The sequence below is a fragment of the Petromyzon marinus genome, chromosome 29 (assembly GCF_048934315.1).
Source record: "Petromyzon marinus isolate PM22_M1 ecotype Great Lakes invasive population chromosome 29, UKy_Petmar_22M1.pri1.0, whole genome shotgun sequence".
NCBI lineage: Eukaryota > Metazoa > Chordata > Hyperoartia > Petromyzontiformes > Petromyzontidae > Petromyzon > Petromyzon marinus.
Window position 1 is genome coordinate 11509743 of NC_133695.1, and position 20691 is coordinate 11530433.

General features: G+C 42.9%; 1 protein-coding gene across 1 annotated transcript in view; it reads left to right on the forward strand.

Moving 5' to 3' along the window:
* Positions 1-15024: 15024 nt before the first annotated feature.
* LOC116947162 (uncharacterized) overlaps positions 15025-20691 on the forward strand; it is a 79238-nt gene continuing 73571 nt past the window's right edge. The window contains exons 1-2 of the mRNA XM_032962608.2: positions 15025-15464; positions 20170-20243. Coding sequence (XP_032818499.2) covers positions 20230-20243 — 14 coding nt within the window. The 5' untranslated portion in view covers positions 15025-15464; positions 20170-20229. The remainder of the gene's footprint in view (positions 15465-20169; positions 20244-20691) is intronic.

A 20691-nucleotide genomic window follows, 5' to 3' on the forward strand; every position in this document is an offset into this window, starting at 1 on the left:
CCACGGCAAGAGGGGTTCAGGAGAGAGTTCGTGTTGTTTCGCTGTTCCTCCTCCATTGAAGGATCTCAGACTACAGTGGGTTTACCACGTGGTCCATAGCTTGGGATGCATGGCCACAATCGCACTGTGGCTTGTCTTTGATGCACTTATATTAGCCGATATGCATCTCTGGGTTTCTGTATATCTATGAGTCGCTATTTATCTTTATGGGTCTATTGGAGTGCCTGGCTGAAGTACCATCTGTTGAGGAAGTACAGAAGTCAATCTAGAGTCTTAGACCAGGAAAAGCACCAGGCAGAGATGATCTCCCAAGCGAAATGCTGAAGGAGGGTGGTGTTTGTGCGCAAACTGTCCTATATGACATAATAACAGTCTGGACCACTGAACGGGTCCCGCAGGATTGTAAAGATGCCCTGGTGGTCCCCGGCTTTAAGAAGAGGGACCACACAGTGTCGGGAAAGGTTGTGGCAAGGATTATTCAACATTGTCTCGCCAGGCACGCTGAGGAGAGGCTTGCAGAGCCAAAATGTGGTTTCAGGCCAGGGCGGGCCCGCACAAATGCCATATTTTCTGTCCATCTGCTGCAGCAGAGGTCTAGGGAATTCCAACAGGACCTACACCTCTGTTTCATTGACCTGGTCAAGGCCTATGATACCATCAGTAGGCCTAGGCTCTGGGTTGTTCTTCATGCTTTCGCAGACCCTGACTCTCTCCTCACAATCATTAAGGACCTTCATGATAGCGGGCAGGTCCGGGTAAAACTACGTGGCCGGGAGTCGGAGCCTTTTCCTGTTCACCTTGGGGTGCGACAAGGATGCTCTCTGGCTCCCACATTATTTTTATTTCGACCACGTAGTTTGTGAAACCTTTGATGGCTGTACCGGAGGAATTTAAACCTGTTACAGATACAATGGGAGGCTGATTGATGCCCGGGTGTGGTCAAGGGATGGCTCTATATTGCTCAACCACGTTATGTGTGCCGATGATCTGGTGATTGCTGCTCACTCAGAGGAGAAGTTGGAGGCGCTGCTTCTGAACCTGGAGCATGCCACTAAGAGATGGGGTCTTACTGTCAGCCCCACAAAAATTAACCTGCCTGGGTATGTTGTGCCATCAAACACTCCACTACCACAATTCTCAATTGGTGATGGGGAAGTTGTGGAGAGATTGGAGAGTTTTCCATACCTGGGCAGTGTGCTCATGACCGGCTCCGGTTTGAGAGCGGAGGTCTCACTCCGAATCAACCGAGCAGCATTATCTTTTCATCGGCTGTGTAACGCTGTGTGGAAGCTACCTGGTCTGTCGCTCCACACGAAGCTTCAGGTCTTCTAGGCCACGGTCATTCCCTCCCTTCTCAATGCTTGCAAAACGTAAACTCCCCCTTATGGAACATCTTCGCCGGTTAGAAACATTTAAGCTTGCCTGCCTACAATCCATCCTGGGTTTAACCAGGCTGGATTGTGTGAGGAGCTCACAAATCCTTGAAAGATCTGGACAAAGTCCCATCGGTGAGCTCCTCCGGCAGGCAAGGCTGCGTTGGCTATGTCATGTTGCCCGCATGCCCAGCCACCGCATGACTATACAGATTTTATTCGGCCGGATAGAGGGGGATAAACGAATGCGGCATGGGCTAGAGAAGAAATTGAGTGATGTGGTACAGGAGGATGTGGAGCTGAGTGGATTTGCCAATGACTGGTACCAGCAGTTTCAAGATCGGCCTCTGTGGAGGAGGTTCGTGAAGGACGCTACTGGGCAGTTGGAGGCAGTCGCCCTCCAACAACAATGAAGGGCAGAAGAGCGACGCTCATAACAACGAGCAGAGGGCCGGGTGGCTAAAGCACAGCAAGTTGGCACAGTAGGGGACACAGGTGGTGCATCAGCCAGTCGTCTCTGTCAGGCAACCCATGGCACCTGGGTTTGTCCCTTGACCTCCTGCCAGTGGGCGTTCGACACTTCATGTGGCCTTCACGTGCACATAGCCTGGCACAAGGACCGTGGTGATGTCAACACTTAGTGGTGAATGGCGGTTGTTGTTATATATCCATGCATCTCTATGTATATCTATGGGTCGCTGTATATCCATGCTTCTCAATGTATCTCTATGTATATCTATGGGTCTGTATATCCATGCGTCTCTATGTATCTCGATGGGTCTCTGTATCACCCTGGGTGTCTATATATCCATTAGTCTCTTTGTATCTCTGTACAGTATATCTATGAGTCTCTATGTATCTCTATGGGTATCTGTATATCTACGAGCCTCTCTATATATCTCTATATGGATAACTGTTAATCTGTAGTGACACAGCGCTAACTGCTGTCCAGGAGCGGCAACTGTGGTGGACAGCGCACACGCTGCCGTCCAGCATGTGAATCATTTTGCGGGACCCCGGGGTCCCGCAAAAATCAGGTCAATAATAATTATTATTTCTCAGTCCACCCACTCGTGATCCCGACAGCAACGCGCCGCCCGCCCAGACTCGCGCCAACAAGCGCCAGCAGCAGGCGGCGATCGACACGACGGGCGCCACCCCACCGGCCAAACGCGAGCCCCGGGGGGCGTCCACCGCGGTCACGCGCGGCGACGACGCCCTCCGGTCAGCCGTCGATCCTCAGCTGCTTTGCCAAGGCGAGCCCGCCGCCCCCCCAGGCAGTGAATTTAACGTGTTTGTGTAATTCTTCAACTTTTTACGAAACTTAGTGCCCCGAGTAGCTCTCGACGAGGCCAATCGATTGACACTAGTTTTGTTGTCAGTAAGGCAAGACTCGTGTCGCTACGCGGTTTTTCCCACCCCGGGGCAGTGATGGGACCCCGGGGTCCCGCCAATTGTTTCATATACACTGTCTGTGTGTGTGCCGGCAGGACTGAGGAACTGGGGCAAGGGTCACGGAAGGCCTCATCGGGAGGCCCCTGGGACCCTCTGGTGGGGTCTAGAAGGGAGGCGCGGCCAGGGCGGAGCCAGGCCGCGTCGAGTAGAATAAAAGCAGCGGAGAGCGAGAGCTCAGGGCTGCCGGTTCTGGCAGTGGACTCGTCTCGTCGCCGCCTTCATCTTCGCCGCCTTCGCCGCTGCCGCTGTTGGCTGTCTCGGTCGACACCGTCAGTGTAACACGCTTAGGGTCGTGTCTAGGCTAGGCTAGACGACTAAGGAGTGCATGAGGGCGAACCTGTTGAAGTTGGAAGCTGTGTGTAGATCCGAATAAAGAAGGTGCCTCCTGCCACTGCCTCATCTCCGACTCGTGCTACACTACACATACATGGGTCTCTATGAGTCTCTATGTATCTCTATGGGTCTCTGTATATCTATGAGTCTCTATGTATTTCTATGGGTCTCTGTATATCTATGAGTCTCTATGTATTTCTATGGGTCTCTGTATATCTATGAGTCTCTATGTATCTCTATGGGTCTCTGTATATCTATGAGTCTCTATGTATCTCTATGGGTATCTGTATATCTATGAGCATCAATGTATCTCTATGGGTCTGTATATCTATGAGTCTCTATGCATCTCTATGGGTCTCTGTATATCTATGAGTCTCTATGTATCTCGATGGGTCTCTGTATATCTATTAGTCTCTATGTATCTCTATGGGTCTCGGTCTCTATATCTATGAGTCTCTATGTATCTCTATGGGTCTCTGTATATCTATGAATCTCTATGTATCTCTATGGGTATCTGTATATCTATGAGTCTCTATGTATCTCTATGGGTCTCTATATCTATGAGTCTCTATGTATCTCTATGGGTATCTGTATATCTATGAGCCTCAATGTATATCTATGGGTATCTCTATATCTATGAGTCTCTATGTATCTCTATGTGTATCTGTATATCTATGAGTCTCTATGTATCTCTATGGGTCTCTATATCTATGAGTCTCTATGTATCTCTATGGGTATCTGTATATATATGAGCCTCAATGTATCTCTATGGGTATCTGTATATCTATGAGTCTCTATGTATCTCTATGGGTCTCTATATCTATGAGTCTCTATGTATCTCTATGGGTATCTGTATATCTATGAGTCTCTATGTATCTCTATGGGTCTCTATATCTATGAGTCTCTATGTATCTCTATGGGTATCTGTATATCTATGAGCCTCAATGTATATCTATGGGTATCTCTATATCTATGAGTCTCTATGTATCTCTATGTGTATCTGTATATCTATGAGTATCTATGTATCTCTATGGGTCTCTATATCTATGAGTCTCTATGTATCTCTATGGGTATCTGTATATATATGAGCCTCAATGTATCTCTATGGGTATCTGTATATCTATGAGTCTCTATGTATCTCTATGGGTCTCTATATCTATGAGTCTCTATGTATCTCTATGGGTATCTGTATATCTATGAGTCTCTATGTATCTCTATGGGTCTCTATATCTGTGAGTCTCTATGTATCTCTATGGGTATCTAAATCTACTATATGTCTCTATGTGTCTCTATGGGTCTCTATATCTATGAGCCTCAATGTATCTCTATGGGTATCTGTATATCTATGAGTCTCTATGCATCTATATGGGTCTCTGTATATCTATGAGTCTCTATGTATCTCTATGGGTCTCTGTATATCTATGAGTCTCTATGCATCTCTATGGGTATCTCTATAGCTATGAGCCTCAATGTATCTCTATGGGTATCTGTATATCTATGAGTCTCTATGTATCTCTATGGGTATCTGTATATCTATGAGTCTCTATGTATCTCTATGGGTATCTGTATATCTATGAGTCTCTATGTATCTCTATGGGTATCTGTATATCTATGAGTCTCTATGTATCTCTATGGGTCTCTATATCTATGAGTCTCTATGTATCTCTATGGGCATCTGTATATCTATGAGTCTCTATGTATCTCTATGGGTATCTGTATATCTATGAGTCTCTATGTATCTCTATGGGTCTCTATATCTATGAGTCTCTATGCATCTCTATGGGTATCTGTATATCTATGAGCCTCAATGTATATCTATGGGTATCTCTATATCTATGAGTCTCTATGTATCTCTATGTGTATCTGTATATCTATGAGTCTCTATGTATCTCTATGGGTCTCTATATCTATGAGTCTCTATGTATCTCTATGGGTATCTGTATATATATGAGCCTCAATGTATCTCTATGGGTATCTGTATATCTATGAGCCTCAATGTATATCTATGGGTATCTGTATATCTATGAGTCTCTATGTATCTCTATGGGTCTCTATATCTGTGAGTCTCTATGTATCTCTATGGGTATCTAAATCTACTATGTGTCTCTATGGGTCTCTATATCTATGAGCCTCAATGTATCTCTATGGGTATCTGTATATCTATGAGTCTCTATGCATCTATATGGGTCTCTGTATATCTATGAGTCTCTATGTATCTCTATGGGTATCTGTATATCTATGAGTCTCTATGTATCTCTATGGGTATCTGTATATCTATGAGCCTCAATGTATCTCTATGGGTCTCTATATCTATGAGTCTCTATGCATCTCTATGGGTCTCTATATCTATGAGCCTCAATGTATCTCTATGGGTCTCTATATCTATGAGCCTCAATGTATCTCTATGGGTCTCTATATCTATGAGCCTCAATGTATCTCTATGGGTCTCTGTATATCTATGAGCCTCAATGTATCTCTATGGGTCTCTGTATATCTATGTGTCTCTATGTATCTCTATGGTTCTCTATATCTGTGAGTCTCTATGTATCTCTATGGGTATCTAAATCTACTATGTGTCTCTATGTGTCTCTATGGGTCTCTATATCTATGAGCCTCAATGTATCTCTATGGGTATCTGTATATCTATGAGTCTCTATGCATCTATATGGGTCTCTGTATATCTATGAGTCTCTATGTATCTCTATGGGTCTCTGTATATCTATGAGTCTCTATGCATCTCTATGGGTATCTCTATAGCTATGAGCCTCAATGTATCTCTATGGGTATCTGTATATCTATGAGTCTCTATGTATCTCTATGGGTATCTGTATATCTATGAGTCTCTATGTATCTCTATGGGTATCTGTATATCTATGAGCCTCAATGTATCTCTATGGGTCTCTATATCTATGAGTCTCTATGCATCTCTATGGGTCTCTATATCTATGAGCCTCAATGTATCTCTATGGGTCTCTATATCTATGAGCCTCAATGTATCTCTATGGGTCTCTATATCTATGAGCCTCAATGTATCTCTATGGGTCTCTATATCTATGAGTCTCTATGCATCTCTATGGGTCTCTATATCTATGAGCCTCAATGTATCTCTATGGGTCTCTATATCTATGAGCCTCAATGTATCTCTATGGGTCTCTATATCTATGAGCCTCAATGCATCTCTATGGGTCTCTATATCTATGAGCCTCAATGTATCTCTATGGGTCTCTATATCTATGAGTCTCTATGTATCTCTATGGGTCTCTATATCTATGAGTCTCTATGTATCTCTATGGGTCTCTATATCTATGAGTCTCTATGTATCTCTATGGGTCTCTGTATATCTATGAGTCTCCATGCATCTCTATGGGTATCTCTATAGCTATGAGCCTCAATGTATCTCTATGGGTATCTGTATATCTATGAGTCTCTATGTATCTCTATGGGTATCTGTATATCTATGAGTCTCTATGTATCTCTATGGGTATCTGTATATCTATGAGTCTCTATGTATCTCTATGGGTATCTGTATATCTATGAGTCTCTATGTATCTCTATGGGTCTCTATATCTATGAGTCTCTATGTATCTCTATGGGTATCTGTATATCTATGAGTCTCTATGTATCTCTATGGGTATCTGTATATCTATGAGTCTCTATGTATCTCTATGGGTCTCTATATCTATGAGTCTCTATGCATCTCTATGGGTATCTGTATATCTATGAGCCTCAATGTATATCTATGGGTATCTCTATATCTATGAGTCTCTATGTATCTCTATGTGTATCTGTATATCTATGAGTCTCTATGTATCTCTATGGGTCTCTATATCTATGAGTCTCTATGTATCTCTATGGGTATCTGTATATATATGAGCCTCAATGTATCTCTATGGGTATCTGTATATCTATGAGCCTCAATGTATATCTATGGGTATCTGTATATCTATGAGTCTCTATGTATCTCTATGGGTCTCTATATCTGTGAGTCTCTATGTATCTCTATGGGTATCTAAATCTACTATGTGTCTCTATGGGTCTCTATATCTATGAGCCTCAATGTATCTCTATGGGTATCTGTATATCTATGAGTCTCTATGCATCTATATGGGTCTCTGTATATCTATGAGTCTCTATGTATCTCTATGGGTATCTGTATATCTATGAGTCTCTATGTATCTCTATGGGTATCTGTATATCTATGAGCCTCAATGTATCTCTATGGGTCTCTATATCTATGAGTCTCTATGCATCTCTATGGGTCTCTATATCTATGAGCCTCAATGTATCTCTATGGGTCTCTATATCTATGAGCCTCAATGTATCTCTATGGGTCTCTATATCTATGAGCCTCAATGTATCTCTATGGGTCTCTGTATATCTATGAGCCTCAATGTATCTCTATGGGTCTCTGTATATCTACGTGTCTCTATGTATCTCTATGGTTCTCTATATCTGTGAGTCTCTATGTATCTCTATGGGTATCTAAATCTACTATGTGTCTCTATGTGTCTCTATGGGTCTCTATATCTATGAGCCTCAATGTATCTCTATGGGTATCTGTATATCTATGAGTCTCTATGCATCTATATGGGTCTCTGTATATCTATGAGTCTCTATGTATCTCTATGGGTCTCTGTATATCTATGAGTCTCTATGCATCTCTATGGGTATCTCTATAGCTATGAGCCTCAATGTATCTCTATGGGTATCTGTATATCTATGAGTCTCTATGTATCTCTATGGGTATCTGTATATCTATGAGTCTCTATGTATCTCTATGGGTATCTGTATATCTATGAGCCTCAATGTATCTCTATGGGTCTCTATATCTATGAGTCTCTATGCATCTCTATGGGTCTCTATATCTATGAGCCTCAATGTATCTCTATGGGTCTCTATATCTATGAGCCTCAATGTATCTCTATGGGTCTCTATATCTATGAGCCTCAATGTATCTCTATGGGTCTCTATATCTATGAGTCTCTATGCATCTCTATGGGTCTCTATATCTATGAGCCTCAATGTATCTCTATGGGTCTCTATATCTATGAGCCTCAATGTATCTCTATGGGTCTCTATATCTATGAGCCTCAATGCATCTCTATGGGTCTCTATATCTATGAGCCTCAATGTATCTCTATGGGTCTCTATATCTATGAGCCTCAATGCATCTCTATGGGTCTCTATATCTATGAGCCTCAATGTATCTCTATGGGTCTCTATATCTATGAGTCTCTATGTATCTCTATGGGTCTCTATATCTATGAGTCTCTATGTATCTCTATGGGTCTCTATATCTATGAGTCTCTATGTATCTCTATGGGTCTCTGTATATCTATGAGTCTCTATGCATCTCTATGGGTATCTCTATAGCTATGAGCCTCAATGTATCTCTATGGGTATCTGTATATCTATGAGTCTCTATGTATCTCTATGGGTATCTGTATATCTATGAGTCTCTATGTATCTCTATGGGTATCTGTATATCTATGAGTCTCTATGTATCTCTATGGGTATCTGTATATCTATGAGTCTCTATGTATCTCTATGGGTCTCTATATCTATGAGTCTCTATGTATCTCTATGGGTATCTGTATATCTATGAGTCTCTATGTATCTCTATGGGTATCTGTATATCTATGAGTCTCTATGTATCTCTATGGGTCTCTATATCTATGAGTCTCTATGCATCTCTATGGGTATCTGTATATCTATGAGCCTCAATGTATATCTATGGGTATCTCTATATCTATGAGTCTCTATGTATCTCTATGTGTATCTGTATATCTATGAGTCTCTATGTATCTCTATGGGTCTCTATATCTATGAGTCTCTATGTATCTCTATGGGTATCTGTATATATATGAGCCTCAATGTATCTCTATGGGTATCTGTATATCTATGAGCCTCAATGTATATCTATGGGTATCTGTATATCTATGAGTCTCTATGTATCTCTATGGGTCTCTATATCTGTGAGTCTCTATGTATCTCTATGGGTATCTAAATCTACTATGTGTCTCTATGGGTCTCTATATCTATGAGCCTCAATGTATCTCTATGGGTATCTGTATATCTATGAGTCTCTATGCATCTATATGGGTCTCTGTATATCTATGAGTCTCTATGTATCTCTATGGGTATCTGTATATCTATGAGTCTCTATGTATCTCTATGGGTATCTGTATATCTATGAGCCTCAATGTATCTCTATGGGTCTCTATATCTATGAGTCTCTATGCATCTCTATGGGTCTCTATATCTATGAGCCTCAATGTATCTCTATGGGTCTCTATATCTATGAGCCTCAATGTATCTCTATGGGTCTCTATATCTATGAGCCTCAATGTATCTCTATGGGTCTCTGTATATCTATGAGCCTCAATGTATCTCTATGGGTCTCTGTATATCTACGTGTCTCTATGTATCTCTATGGTTCTCTATATCTGTGAGTCTCTATGTATCTCTATGGGTATCTAAATCTACTATGTGTCTCTATGTGTCTCTATGGGTCTCTATATCTATGAGCCTCAATGTATCTCTATGGGTATCTGTATATCTATGAGTCTCTATGCATCTATATGGGTCTCTGTATATCTATGAGTCTCTATGTATCTCTATGGGTCTCTGTATATCTATGAGTCTCTATGCATCTCTATGGGTATCTCTATAGCTATGAGCCTCAATGTATCTCTATGGGTATCTGTATATCTATGAGTCTCTATGTATCTCTATGGGTATCTGTATATCTATGAGTCTCTATGTATCTCTATGGGTATCTGTATATCTATGAGCCTCAATGTATCTCTATGGGTCTCTATATCTATGAGTCTCTATGCATCTCTATGGGTCTCTATATCTATGAGCCTCAATGTATCTCTATGGGTCTCTATATCTATGAGCCTCAATGTATCTCTATGGGTCTCTATATCTATGAGCCTCAATGTATCTCTATGGGTCTCTATATCTATGAGTCTCTATGCATCTCTATGGGTCTCTATATCTATGAGCCTCAATGTATCTCTATGGGTCTCTATATCTATGAGCCTCAATGTATCTCTATGGGTCTCTATATCTATGAGCCTCAATGCATCTCTATGGGTCTCTATATCTATGAGCCTCAATGTATCTCTATGGGTCTCTATATCTATGAGTCTCTATGTATCTCTATGGGTCTCTATATCTATGAGTCTCTATGTATCTCTATGGGTCTCTATATCTATGAGTCTCTATGTATCTCTATGCGTATCTATATCTATGTGTCTCTATGTATCTCTATGGGTCTCTATATCTATGAGCCTCAATGTATCTCTATGGGTCTCTGTATATCTATGTGTCTCTATGTATCTCTATGGGTCTCTGTATATCTATGAGTCTCTATGTATCTCTATGGGTCTCTATATCTATGAGTCTCTATGTATCTCTATGGGTCTTTGTATATCTATGAGTCTCTATGTATCTCTATGGGTCTCTGTATATCTATGAGTCTCTATGTATCTCTATGGGTCTCTGTATATCTATGAGTCTCTATGTATCTCTATGGGTCTCTGTATATCTATGAGTCTCTATGTATCTCTATGGGTCTCTGTATATATGAGCCTCAATGCATCTCTATGGGTATCTATATCTATGTGTCTCTATGTATCTCTATGGGTCTCTATATCTACGAGTCTCTATGTATCTCTATGGGTATCTGTATATCTATGAGCCTCAATGTATCTCTATGGGTATCTGTAAATCTATGAGTCTCTATGTATCTCTACGGGTCTCTGTATATCTATGTGTCTCTATGTATATCTATGGGTCTCTATATCTATGAGTCTCTATGTATCTCTATGGGTCTCTGTATATCTATGAGCCTCAATGTATCTCTATGGGTCTCTGTATATCTATGAGTCTGGATGTATCTCTATGGGTCTCTATGAGTTTCTCTGTGTTCCTCTGTGTCTCTACAATACGGTTCACAGCTTGGGGTCGCGTGGCCACAATGGCACTCCAATGGCCTGCGTCTTTAATTTTCCATTCAAGAAGGAAGACGCACACATCGTCCTGTTGTTGATGTCCTGATGCGGTCACGGGTTACAACCACCGGTGGCCTTGAGGAGGAGGAGGGACCTCAAAGCCAGGTGGAGCGATGTTTCTCCGCCTACCAGGTGGGCGAGCAAGTCGCCTTGTCTGCCCTTCATCTGGCACCAGCTGTACTTTGATGCGATCTCGCTGTGCGCGCGCGGTGCAATGTGGAGCAGCAACAGGAGCGCAGTAAGCGCGGGGCAGGAGGGGGGGGGCCTTGACTCTCCCGCCCCCCCTGGTGGCCAAAGCTACGAATTGGAGCTCCTTTGACAACCACCATGGGATCTATACTCTTTGGTTCTATTCGGTAAAGTCACGTAGGTAAAAAAATAAAACAACAAAAATCACGACGTTTCGGCCACAACACAAGCGGCCTTCATCAGGTGAAGGTACCAGACTGTCTGGTCACGTAGGTAAAAAAAATAAAACAACAAAAATCACGACGTTTCGGCCACAACACAAGCGGCCTTCATGAGGTGAAATGACCAGACAGCCTGGTCCAGACAGTCTGGTCCCTTCACCTGATGAAGGCCGCTTGTGTTGTGGCCGAAACGTCATGATTTTTGTTGTTTTATTTTTTTACCTACGTGACTTTACCGAATAGAACCAAAGGGTATGGATCCTTGCAGTCACGAAAGCTTCAAATCTAGAACCATGGGATCTGTTTTCAACAAAAGTGTAAACAAACAAACGGATTTAAAACGCGGTTTAAACATATTTTTGTTTTACGAAAATGCTTTCACTTATGCTCCACGTTTTATTTTAATTTGATTAGAGCAGTAACGTAATATTGCAAAGAGGCACAACTACGGAGCTCTCGAGGCTGCATTAGGCGAAGACGGAGTGCTCCATACAGCGTTAAGTGTTCGAGATCGTGAGCGTCCACGATGCGATTAGGGCAAACGGAGCCGCGATATACAGAGTGCTTCAAAAACACGTTAACACTTCGGAGAATTTCCAACAATACCAGAAGACATGTGCTGCATCCGGGCGCGGAGACCACCAGGATGAGATTCCAGGCACGTGTTGACGATGGTGGCGAACGAGTGGAGACTCTTTGACTTTTTAAAGCAATTAACATTACATTTGTTATCATGTTGCAGTGTAATATCCGTTATTTTTCCATTAAAAACGATAGTCCCATTTAAGTGTTCACATATAGGGGCCCCACCGGTATGAATGTCCGCGCACCCTGAGCTGATCATGTCGCTACTACGCCACTGTGGAGCATTCACAACACGCACATGCATGGGGGCTGGATAACCCCGACACAAAAAAATAGCATTCTGACAACGCATTTTATTGTCCGTGTTACAGAGCAGTGTTGATGCACATCCGCGCAGTAAGATGTGTGTCGTTCCGAGAACACCATGACCCGATATCCATATACATGTTTATTGGTGTCCATAGAGGCCGTCCATAAATGACGTCACGCACTTGGGGCGGGGGTGGGGGTCAGACATTTGTGACGATGTGTGACGAGTGGGGGGGGGGGGTTTGAGAGATGTGACGTCACATCAAACACGTTCTACTTAATTAAATAGACTTTTCAATAAATGTTTTCTCCTGCAACATCAGAGTGCAGCGCCACATTAAATACGCACTACAATGAGAACAGTTTAAAGCGATTTGAAGCATGTTTTATTTGGGGGGGAGGGGCAGAGCTTTGTGACGTCATATTTGAGGGGGGGGGGGTCTGACTTTTTTGTGACGCCGTGTGACGAAGGGGGGGGGGGGTCAAAATTGTCCAAAATCGCGTGACGTCATTTATGGACGGCCCCATACCACAATTAATTTAGGACATTGCTCTGCAAAGTTCAGACCGCGTCTCAGCATTGCAAGATATGAAATAAACGTGACCAATAGTTTATGATTTTAAGCTGAACTATGAGTGGTGAAGTATGGTCAATTAAAATCAAAAACTCAACCTTCATCACCGACACGGCGTGGAGGAAAGGCTTTTTCAGCCAGGATCAGAATGACAATGGACTATGGATACCTATACTGTGCCGTTGATATTCAACTAATCATTTGGTAAATCTGCTGCTCCTTGCGTTGGCAGTGCTGCACATTCGTTAATAACGCTGTGGCTTTAAAATAAAAAAATAAAAAAATCGACGACGGTTCAGGCAATGGCTCTTCTTCATAGCACGTAAAATAAACCCGTTTAAAAAAAAAATCAGGTCCACAACACACCGATAATCGATGTTTTATGCATGGCCACAATGAACCTCTTACTTTATGAGTCCCAGCAGGTGATACAATCTTGTGAAAGAAGAGATGGCTCCATATCGTTACAGTGGAGAGTGTTTCAAATAATTATTACGCGTGTTGAGATTGGTGGAAGACCGTGCCGGAGGTCTTCATATAAAACGTTTGGTCTGTAGCTTCTAACCTCACATTTTAGCGGAGTACCTCTATTTGGATCAGCTACGAATTGCCAAGGCCACTTGCAAGCACGAAAAAGATCACAGCGACAGCAGTGGCTACAACCAAAAGGCCACGCACGTTGGCAATGGTGACGTTGAGTCTCGTGGTGGGTGGGGATGCTGTTGCCTGCACCCAGGCGAGGTAGTTAACGTCTATGCCACGGTGTCGAGACGTGAATGACCTCGCCTGGTATGCAGGAGGTCGTGGGTTCGACCCCGACGCCTGCTGTATTTGGAGTTTGCATTTTCTCCGTGTCCTCCGGGGGTTTTCCCTCCACGTTTAGAATCAACGCACTTGTTTAGAGTATTTGGCTGCTATACATGTCCACACGATAAGCCACTTCGTTGAGCTATAATGTGTGGCCAATTCGCTTCCGAAATATGGCTGTTTAGCTCAGTGAACCTAACTTTGTAAAAATAAAAGTTTTGTTTTTGGTTTGTGGGACGCATAAACAGTGATGCAACTTTGTCCATTGTTGCATTCCATTGTTGTACAGTACTATCCTTCCGTAACGATGCTTCCTTTACCTTCGCCGGCCACGCGCTGGTCAGAAGTGGTGAAGTATGGTCAAACAATCCACAAAACGTTGCACTCAAGGGGTGTAACCAGCAGCGGCGTCAAATAACGTGTGGGGCAGGCAGTGGGTGCCTTGCCGCCCTCCTGGTGACCAAAGCTACCACTTGGAGCGCCCCTTGACAACAACCACCACGAGATATGGTTTCAACAACAGTGTTAAAGAACATCAACAACAACACTTATTATTTTTCATGAGAACGCTTACTGCTAAGGCGACAGGAGCCGCGCGATATGTAATAGCCGAGGTGCGACCGTGCGAGACAAATCAAATTATTGGGGTCCCACCTAACTACATTATTTATGAGCACCCCCTGAGCTGATAATGTAGTTACTACGCCACCGACTGTAAACTGTTATCACTATAATAATATTTAAATAATCATTATTATAACATTTTGAATGTGTTGTCAAATAACCTCCACGACCAGAAGTGTGTTTTTTAAACTATTTTTTTTTACCAAATAAGGCCCGACTGAGCTTTGTAGCTTTTATTCAGAAGCCACCTGGCCACAAATGAGAGCCCAACGAAGTGGTTCATCATCGTGTGGACATTTATCGCAGCCAAATACTCGAAACGCGTGTGTTGATTCTAAATGTGGAGGGAAAAAAAACGGAGGACCCCGGTAACAAAAAAATCCTACGCGACCACGGGGCGAGAGACACGCAAACTCCAAACATACAACAGGCACCGGGGTCGGAATCGAACCCACGGCCTCCTGCATACCAGACGAGGTAGTTAACATCTCGCCACCACGGCGGCGGGGGGCTCATCCAGCAGTGGATTGATTATATATTTTTTAAGCAGCCTGTTGCGTGTACAATTAAGCGACACAGTGAGTTGAGGGAGGGAGATGGCGAAAGATCAGCGCGGTGCGGTTCTGATTGGTGATTGCATCCTTTTCCTGCTTGCAGCGGCTTGATAAGAGTGCGAGCGCCGGGTTTTTGGGGTGGTGGTGGTGGTGGTGGGTTGGGTGGGCTTACGTTAACCACGTGGCGGCGCGCGGCTCTTGGCGTTTATCGGTGCTGGGAACATTGTTCATCGGTCACCGAGACAGATTAACCATTGGCAGGGCACAACACGCCACGCAAGCACTCTTTTTTAGTCGACGCAGCCCGTGCAACAAAAAATAATAAACTTACCGGCGATCCACGCACATTTTGCCTGAAGCCTCCTACGGGTTTTGCCACGTGGACGGCGTGACATCTGTCCACGGCAAGACCAATAAGGTAATTCACTTTTTGTTATTGTTTTTTTGTTGCTAAACGGTTGAGCTTTAAAGATGCGTAGACCAAGAGCGTACATTAAAGACGAGCTGAGCATGGTAATAATTGATAATCTCTGGTTTCAAGCACCGTGATTAGTTTGGCAAAATATATAATAGGCAACGTTTTGGATAGGCATTCTATAAAGAAGGGCCATTGCCCGAAACATCGCCAACTGTACTCTTTGGTTCTTTCGGTAAAATAATAGATCGCGAAGTTTCGATCGCAACACAAGCGATCGTCATCAGGTGGGACAAGAACACTTGCTGTGTTTGTCCCACCTGATGAAGGTCGCTTGTGTTGCGATCGAAACGTCGTGATCTATTGATTTTTCTACCCACGTGACTTTACCGAAAGAACCAAAGAGTATGGATTCCTGCAGTCACGAAAGCTTCAAATCAAGATCGCCTACTGTGTATGTTTCCCTTTAAGGCCACACGGGAGTTATTAACGAATGTGCCGAGTATGGACACGAGGGCTTTGAAATTGCCACGCAAAAGGCAACGTGCGAGGGAGCTGTGCCTGTGTACTTCGAATTCAATCAACCCAATGTTTATTTTAATATACGGAAAGGCCCATTTATCCAGCGACACAGCTGCTTCGGAAGGGAGATCCGAATTAGAACATTGACTACAAACAGTGTGATAGGCGTCCATATATTACCAGAGGATGTTTCTTTTTAATGCACGTTGAGGTTTGTGATGAAAAAAGTACCAACATTAATTTTAGAATGGGAGTCGGGGAAGGAGGAGGTACACGTTAGCCAAAGTTATTCACAGCGACATTCGAGGATTCATACTGTGTTTACCTTGGGCGAGATCATGCAGGTAGAATGTGAATTGGCATATTTGGCCACGTGCTCCCTTGCTTTGATTGGGTCTGTCACTTGGTGGAGGGTTATAGTTAACATTAACATACCGACAGAATCTAACCCAAAATAAACTAATTACGAGTCATAAATATTGGTCGTGAAAGCCTTGGCGTTAAATTAACCAACATTGTAAGATACTTACAAATATTACACTCAAGAAATTAAGGCAGTAACATTATATTTGCAGAATACATGAACCAATTACAAAATTTTCCTGTGACATGCAGTTGTAATTATGACTTGGCATTAAATTAACCAACAATGGAAGATACTTACAAATATTACACTCAAGAAATTAAGGCAGTAACATTATATTTTCAGAAAACATGAACCAATTACAAAATTTTCCTGTGACATGCAGTTGTAATTATGACGAACTACAGAAAATTATTGGAGAACTTGAAAACAAGGTTGGATATTTGGACTCCATATAAATTCAAGCCAAAGAAAACTCCTTTTGGCTTGAAATGCATTTAGAAGGACAATTGTCTAATTATTGTATATTAGCATAAGTTAAGAATGTATAAATAGTTTGCTGAACGATGGAAAACCACCATGTTTATTACGTACATCTCAGGGAGTTACCGAGTCAACTATGAAGCATGCTGGTCTGATTTTGGAAAACCAAATCTACTTATACTTGTGTGATAGGCAACTCACCAATGCGGCTCAATTGTAAAGCTCATTTATAAATTGTAAACTAATTTCTCCTGCACCGCTTTTTTGTGTTTAGTTTGTTGTCCTTCCCGCGCACCTCCGATTATTAGCACGGTTGGGTACGTACGGTGCAAAAGAAGTTCAACATACAAACATAAATAAGACCTTTTCATACTCTTTGTTTCTTTCGTTAAAGTTACGTTAGATTCGAGGTGACTTTACCAAAATACCCGAAGAGTATGGATTCCTGAAGTCACGAAAGCGTCAAATCAAGATTAAGACCTTTTCAATTAGTTTACATCATCTGCTATCGACAAAGGGAAATGGAACAGATCCTAAACATTGCAAAGAAGCACGTGAAAATGATGAGCAACATTGGAATTGCACCGCAAGGCAGGGTAAGACGGGCATCGAAGAACAAAGGGCACGCTACGGACATCATCTCTACTTGAGAATTGTAATTGGGCAGGGACACGTCACTTGCACGGGGCGATGGCTCCGGTGGACGAGGCTGGCGATGGAGTGGCAGGGGGGGTGGTGGGAACCGTTCCTGAGAGGCAGTCGACCTCACAGAGGAGGCAGTCGACCTCGCAGAGGAGGCAGTCGACCTCGCAGAGGAGGCAGTCGACCTCGCAGAGGAGGCAATCGACCTCGCAGAGGAGGCAGTCGACCTCGCAGAGGAGGCAGTCGACCTCGCAGAGGAGGCAGTCGACCTCGCAGAGCAGGCAGTCGACCTCGAAGAGGAGGCAGTCGACCTCGCAGAGGAGACAAACACGGTGGTCAGCTCGCACGCCGAAGGGCTTCGGTTGGATCGTTTACGTCACTGGATCGGCGGCTTGAGATGTGGCGACGGCTCGGGGGAAGGCGGTCATCCAGCGGTGGATTGAACATGGTCGCTCATTGTGATGTTTAAGCTATAGACAATCTAATATGGCTTTAGGCCCATGGCTGCAAGCACATTTTACATAAATAAAAACCTCAGTTAAGATGAACTGGGCACATCATGTCATGGGGCATTTTATTGCCAGTATCAAAATATGAAAAATAAGAATAGGAGTTAGGAGTGTAAGAATAGGTGTTATCCTTTCTGGCAAATAAAACAGGTGTTAAGATGTTCATACATCAAATAGATAAATTTTTGGCACATCGTCTCTGCGGCAGAGTATTAAAATTGATTGGTAGGCCTTCTCGTCCCGGGGAGACGAAGTTACTGTACATTATTTGAATATTACATCCTCATCCATTGCTTAATTTTGATGTGAATATGCGGTTTTCAGTTACAAGCATGAAAAAAATACATGTACTATTTAAGTTTAATCATTGTACATCCACACACTTAAACTCTATTGTAAATCCAAACATTCTATACATTGAATTTGGGTGGTTCCATTGATGCATTCTGGGTGTTGAGTTATCGCTAACCGCTGACATTTACACATTTAGATTAATTTTGCTGTTTAGCACAGTCTCCAACCCCCTCTATTTATGTGCTACGGAGAATGCCCGTTGCCCGAAACGTCGCCAATTTAACTGTGTATATATATTTCTTATGAAGGCCACACGGAAATTATTGACAAGCGTGGTGGTGAGTTGCTTCTGTTGCCTGTTGATGGTACAGCGCTTGCCAAGGAATCAGCAAAATGCAGCAGCAGCAGCAGCATCACCAACATAGTTTGTGTAATTGTTCATGGCGTTATTGAACACATTTATAGTGATAGCTCAACACATTTATAACTCTCGCAGATTTCAATAAAAGTTCAACATTTCTTTTTTCTCCACCCGATAAGGAGTAATTCAATATTTTGCGGGGTTGAAAACAAAAATCAATTTCAAAGGGCGATTGTCTAATTTTCTTATTGGGGGGTTTCGTGTGCTGTGAAGAAGGCCCATTGGCCAAAGAAGTAGCCGATTATATAATTTCTAACAAAAAAACACAACAGCGTCATTGACGATTGTGGGTTTTTTCTGTCATTCGTTATTGGTGTCAGCGCGTTACTTCGTGGGGAAATAAATCAGCGGCATATTCCGCTTGGGTCATTCGGGGCCGTCGCGAGAGACGAGAAACGCACTGTTATTGCACGGTTTCGAAATCTACCACATTGGCACGATTGACTTCCTTCGACGTATAATTACCACAATGGATCTTATTGCTGTTGCACTTTTCTTAACGACTTAATTACAGCTTATAGCGAACCCAACAAATAAAACCACTCAACACACACTAGCGTCAGCCAACAACACTGCCTTCAAATTAAAATATGGACGAATAATTAAAAAAAAAATGATTATTACACTCAGTGATGTTTGTGACAGTGGCCCTCAGCGTGTTTTTTCTCTATTTCAAGGCCACAGTGTTGTCGAGGAATGTGTTATTAATTGTGCTTGTACACCACTTCCAATGCAGCAGCAGCATCACAGCATCATTCAACTAAACTATGAACTGTGTTTTTTTAATTTTACCAGGTAAGGCCCCACTGAACTATGTAGCTCTATTCCAGAAGCGACCTCGCCATCACAAGTGATAGCTCAACAAATGGCTTATCGCGTGGACATTTATAGCAGCCACACACTCTAATCGCACATTGATTCTAAATGTGGAGGAAGGACCCGGAGCAATAACCAGAAGCAATAACCTTGATTCCCATAATGATTATCATGAAAATATCACGAGCTTTCCAAACGAGGTTATTGATGATTTTGTTAACACTGCAGTGCAATCCGCAGTGGCACGAACCCATCACTCTAATAATGCGAATGTTAACTACCTCGCCTGGTATACCGGAGGTCGTGGGTTCGATCCCTGATCCATCACACCTGCTGTATATTTGGAGCTTACGTATTCTCCCCGTGGTAGCGTGGATTTTTCCCTGGGTCCTCCGATTTATCCCTTCACATTTAGAATCAATGTGCGTTTAGAGTATTGGGCTGCAATACATTTCCATATGATAAGCCAACTTCGTTGAGCTATCATTTGTGGCCAGGTCGCCTCTGAAAAATAGACATACAGCTCAGTGGGCCTAACCTGGTAAAATAAAAATAGTTTAGTTCAATAGTTGAAAAGTACATAGCTTCTGCTGCCGTTAACGTTGTTGATAACTGATTATGACGGCTCACTGCGTACTTATCTTTGTATTGTTTTAGCAAACGCAAAAGTTTTTGCTCCAGCCCTGAAAAGTGGAAAAGCGGAAAGACCTGCAAAAGATGTTTCCAAACAAGTAAGTGTCCTCCGCAAGGCTGACACGCCACCATCGCTCACGAGGGTAGGTCCAACGCCATCGACCCAATGACCAACTCGATTTATCTGCACGGCCTCGGGACTGAGACTATGACGGCGACTAGATTAACACTGATCGTCACCCACACGGATGTATTGCTGTGAAGGGCTTAACGCGACTGTTAGGCTCCCAGTCTCCCAGGTTGCTACTGCATTCTTGCGTATGGCAGGCAATATGTTCAGTAGCTAAATGCCAATGTCAGGGCTTGCTGGCCACGACGAGAGGGCTTCACGTGAGAGTTTGTACTTCGTTTGGTCACCGTCTCTGCAGTCATATTGTGGACAATTCTCTTTGCCCCTTCAGCAAAACTGAATCTGTTTGGCACGGACTTAATACTGTATATACCAGCATACAAAACTGGGTAAAAAGGCAACATATCCTTTGGAGC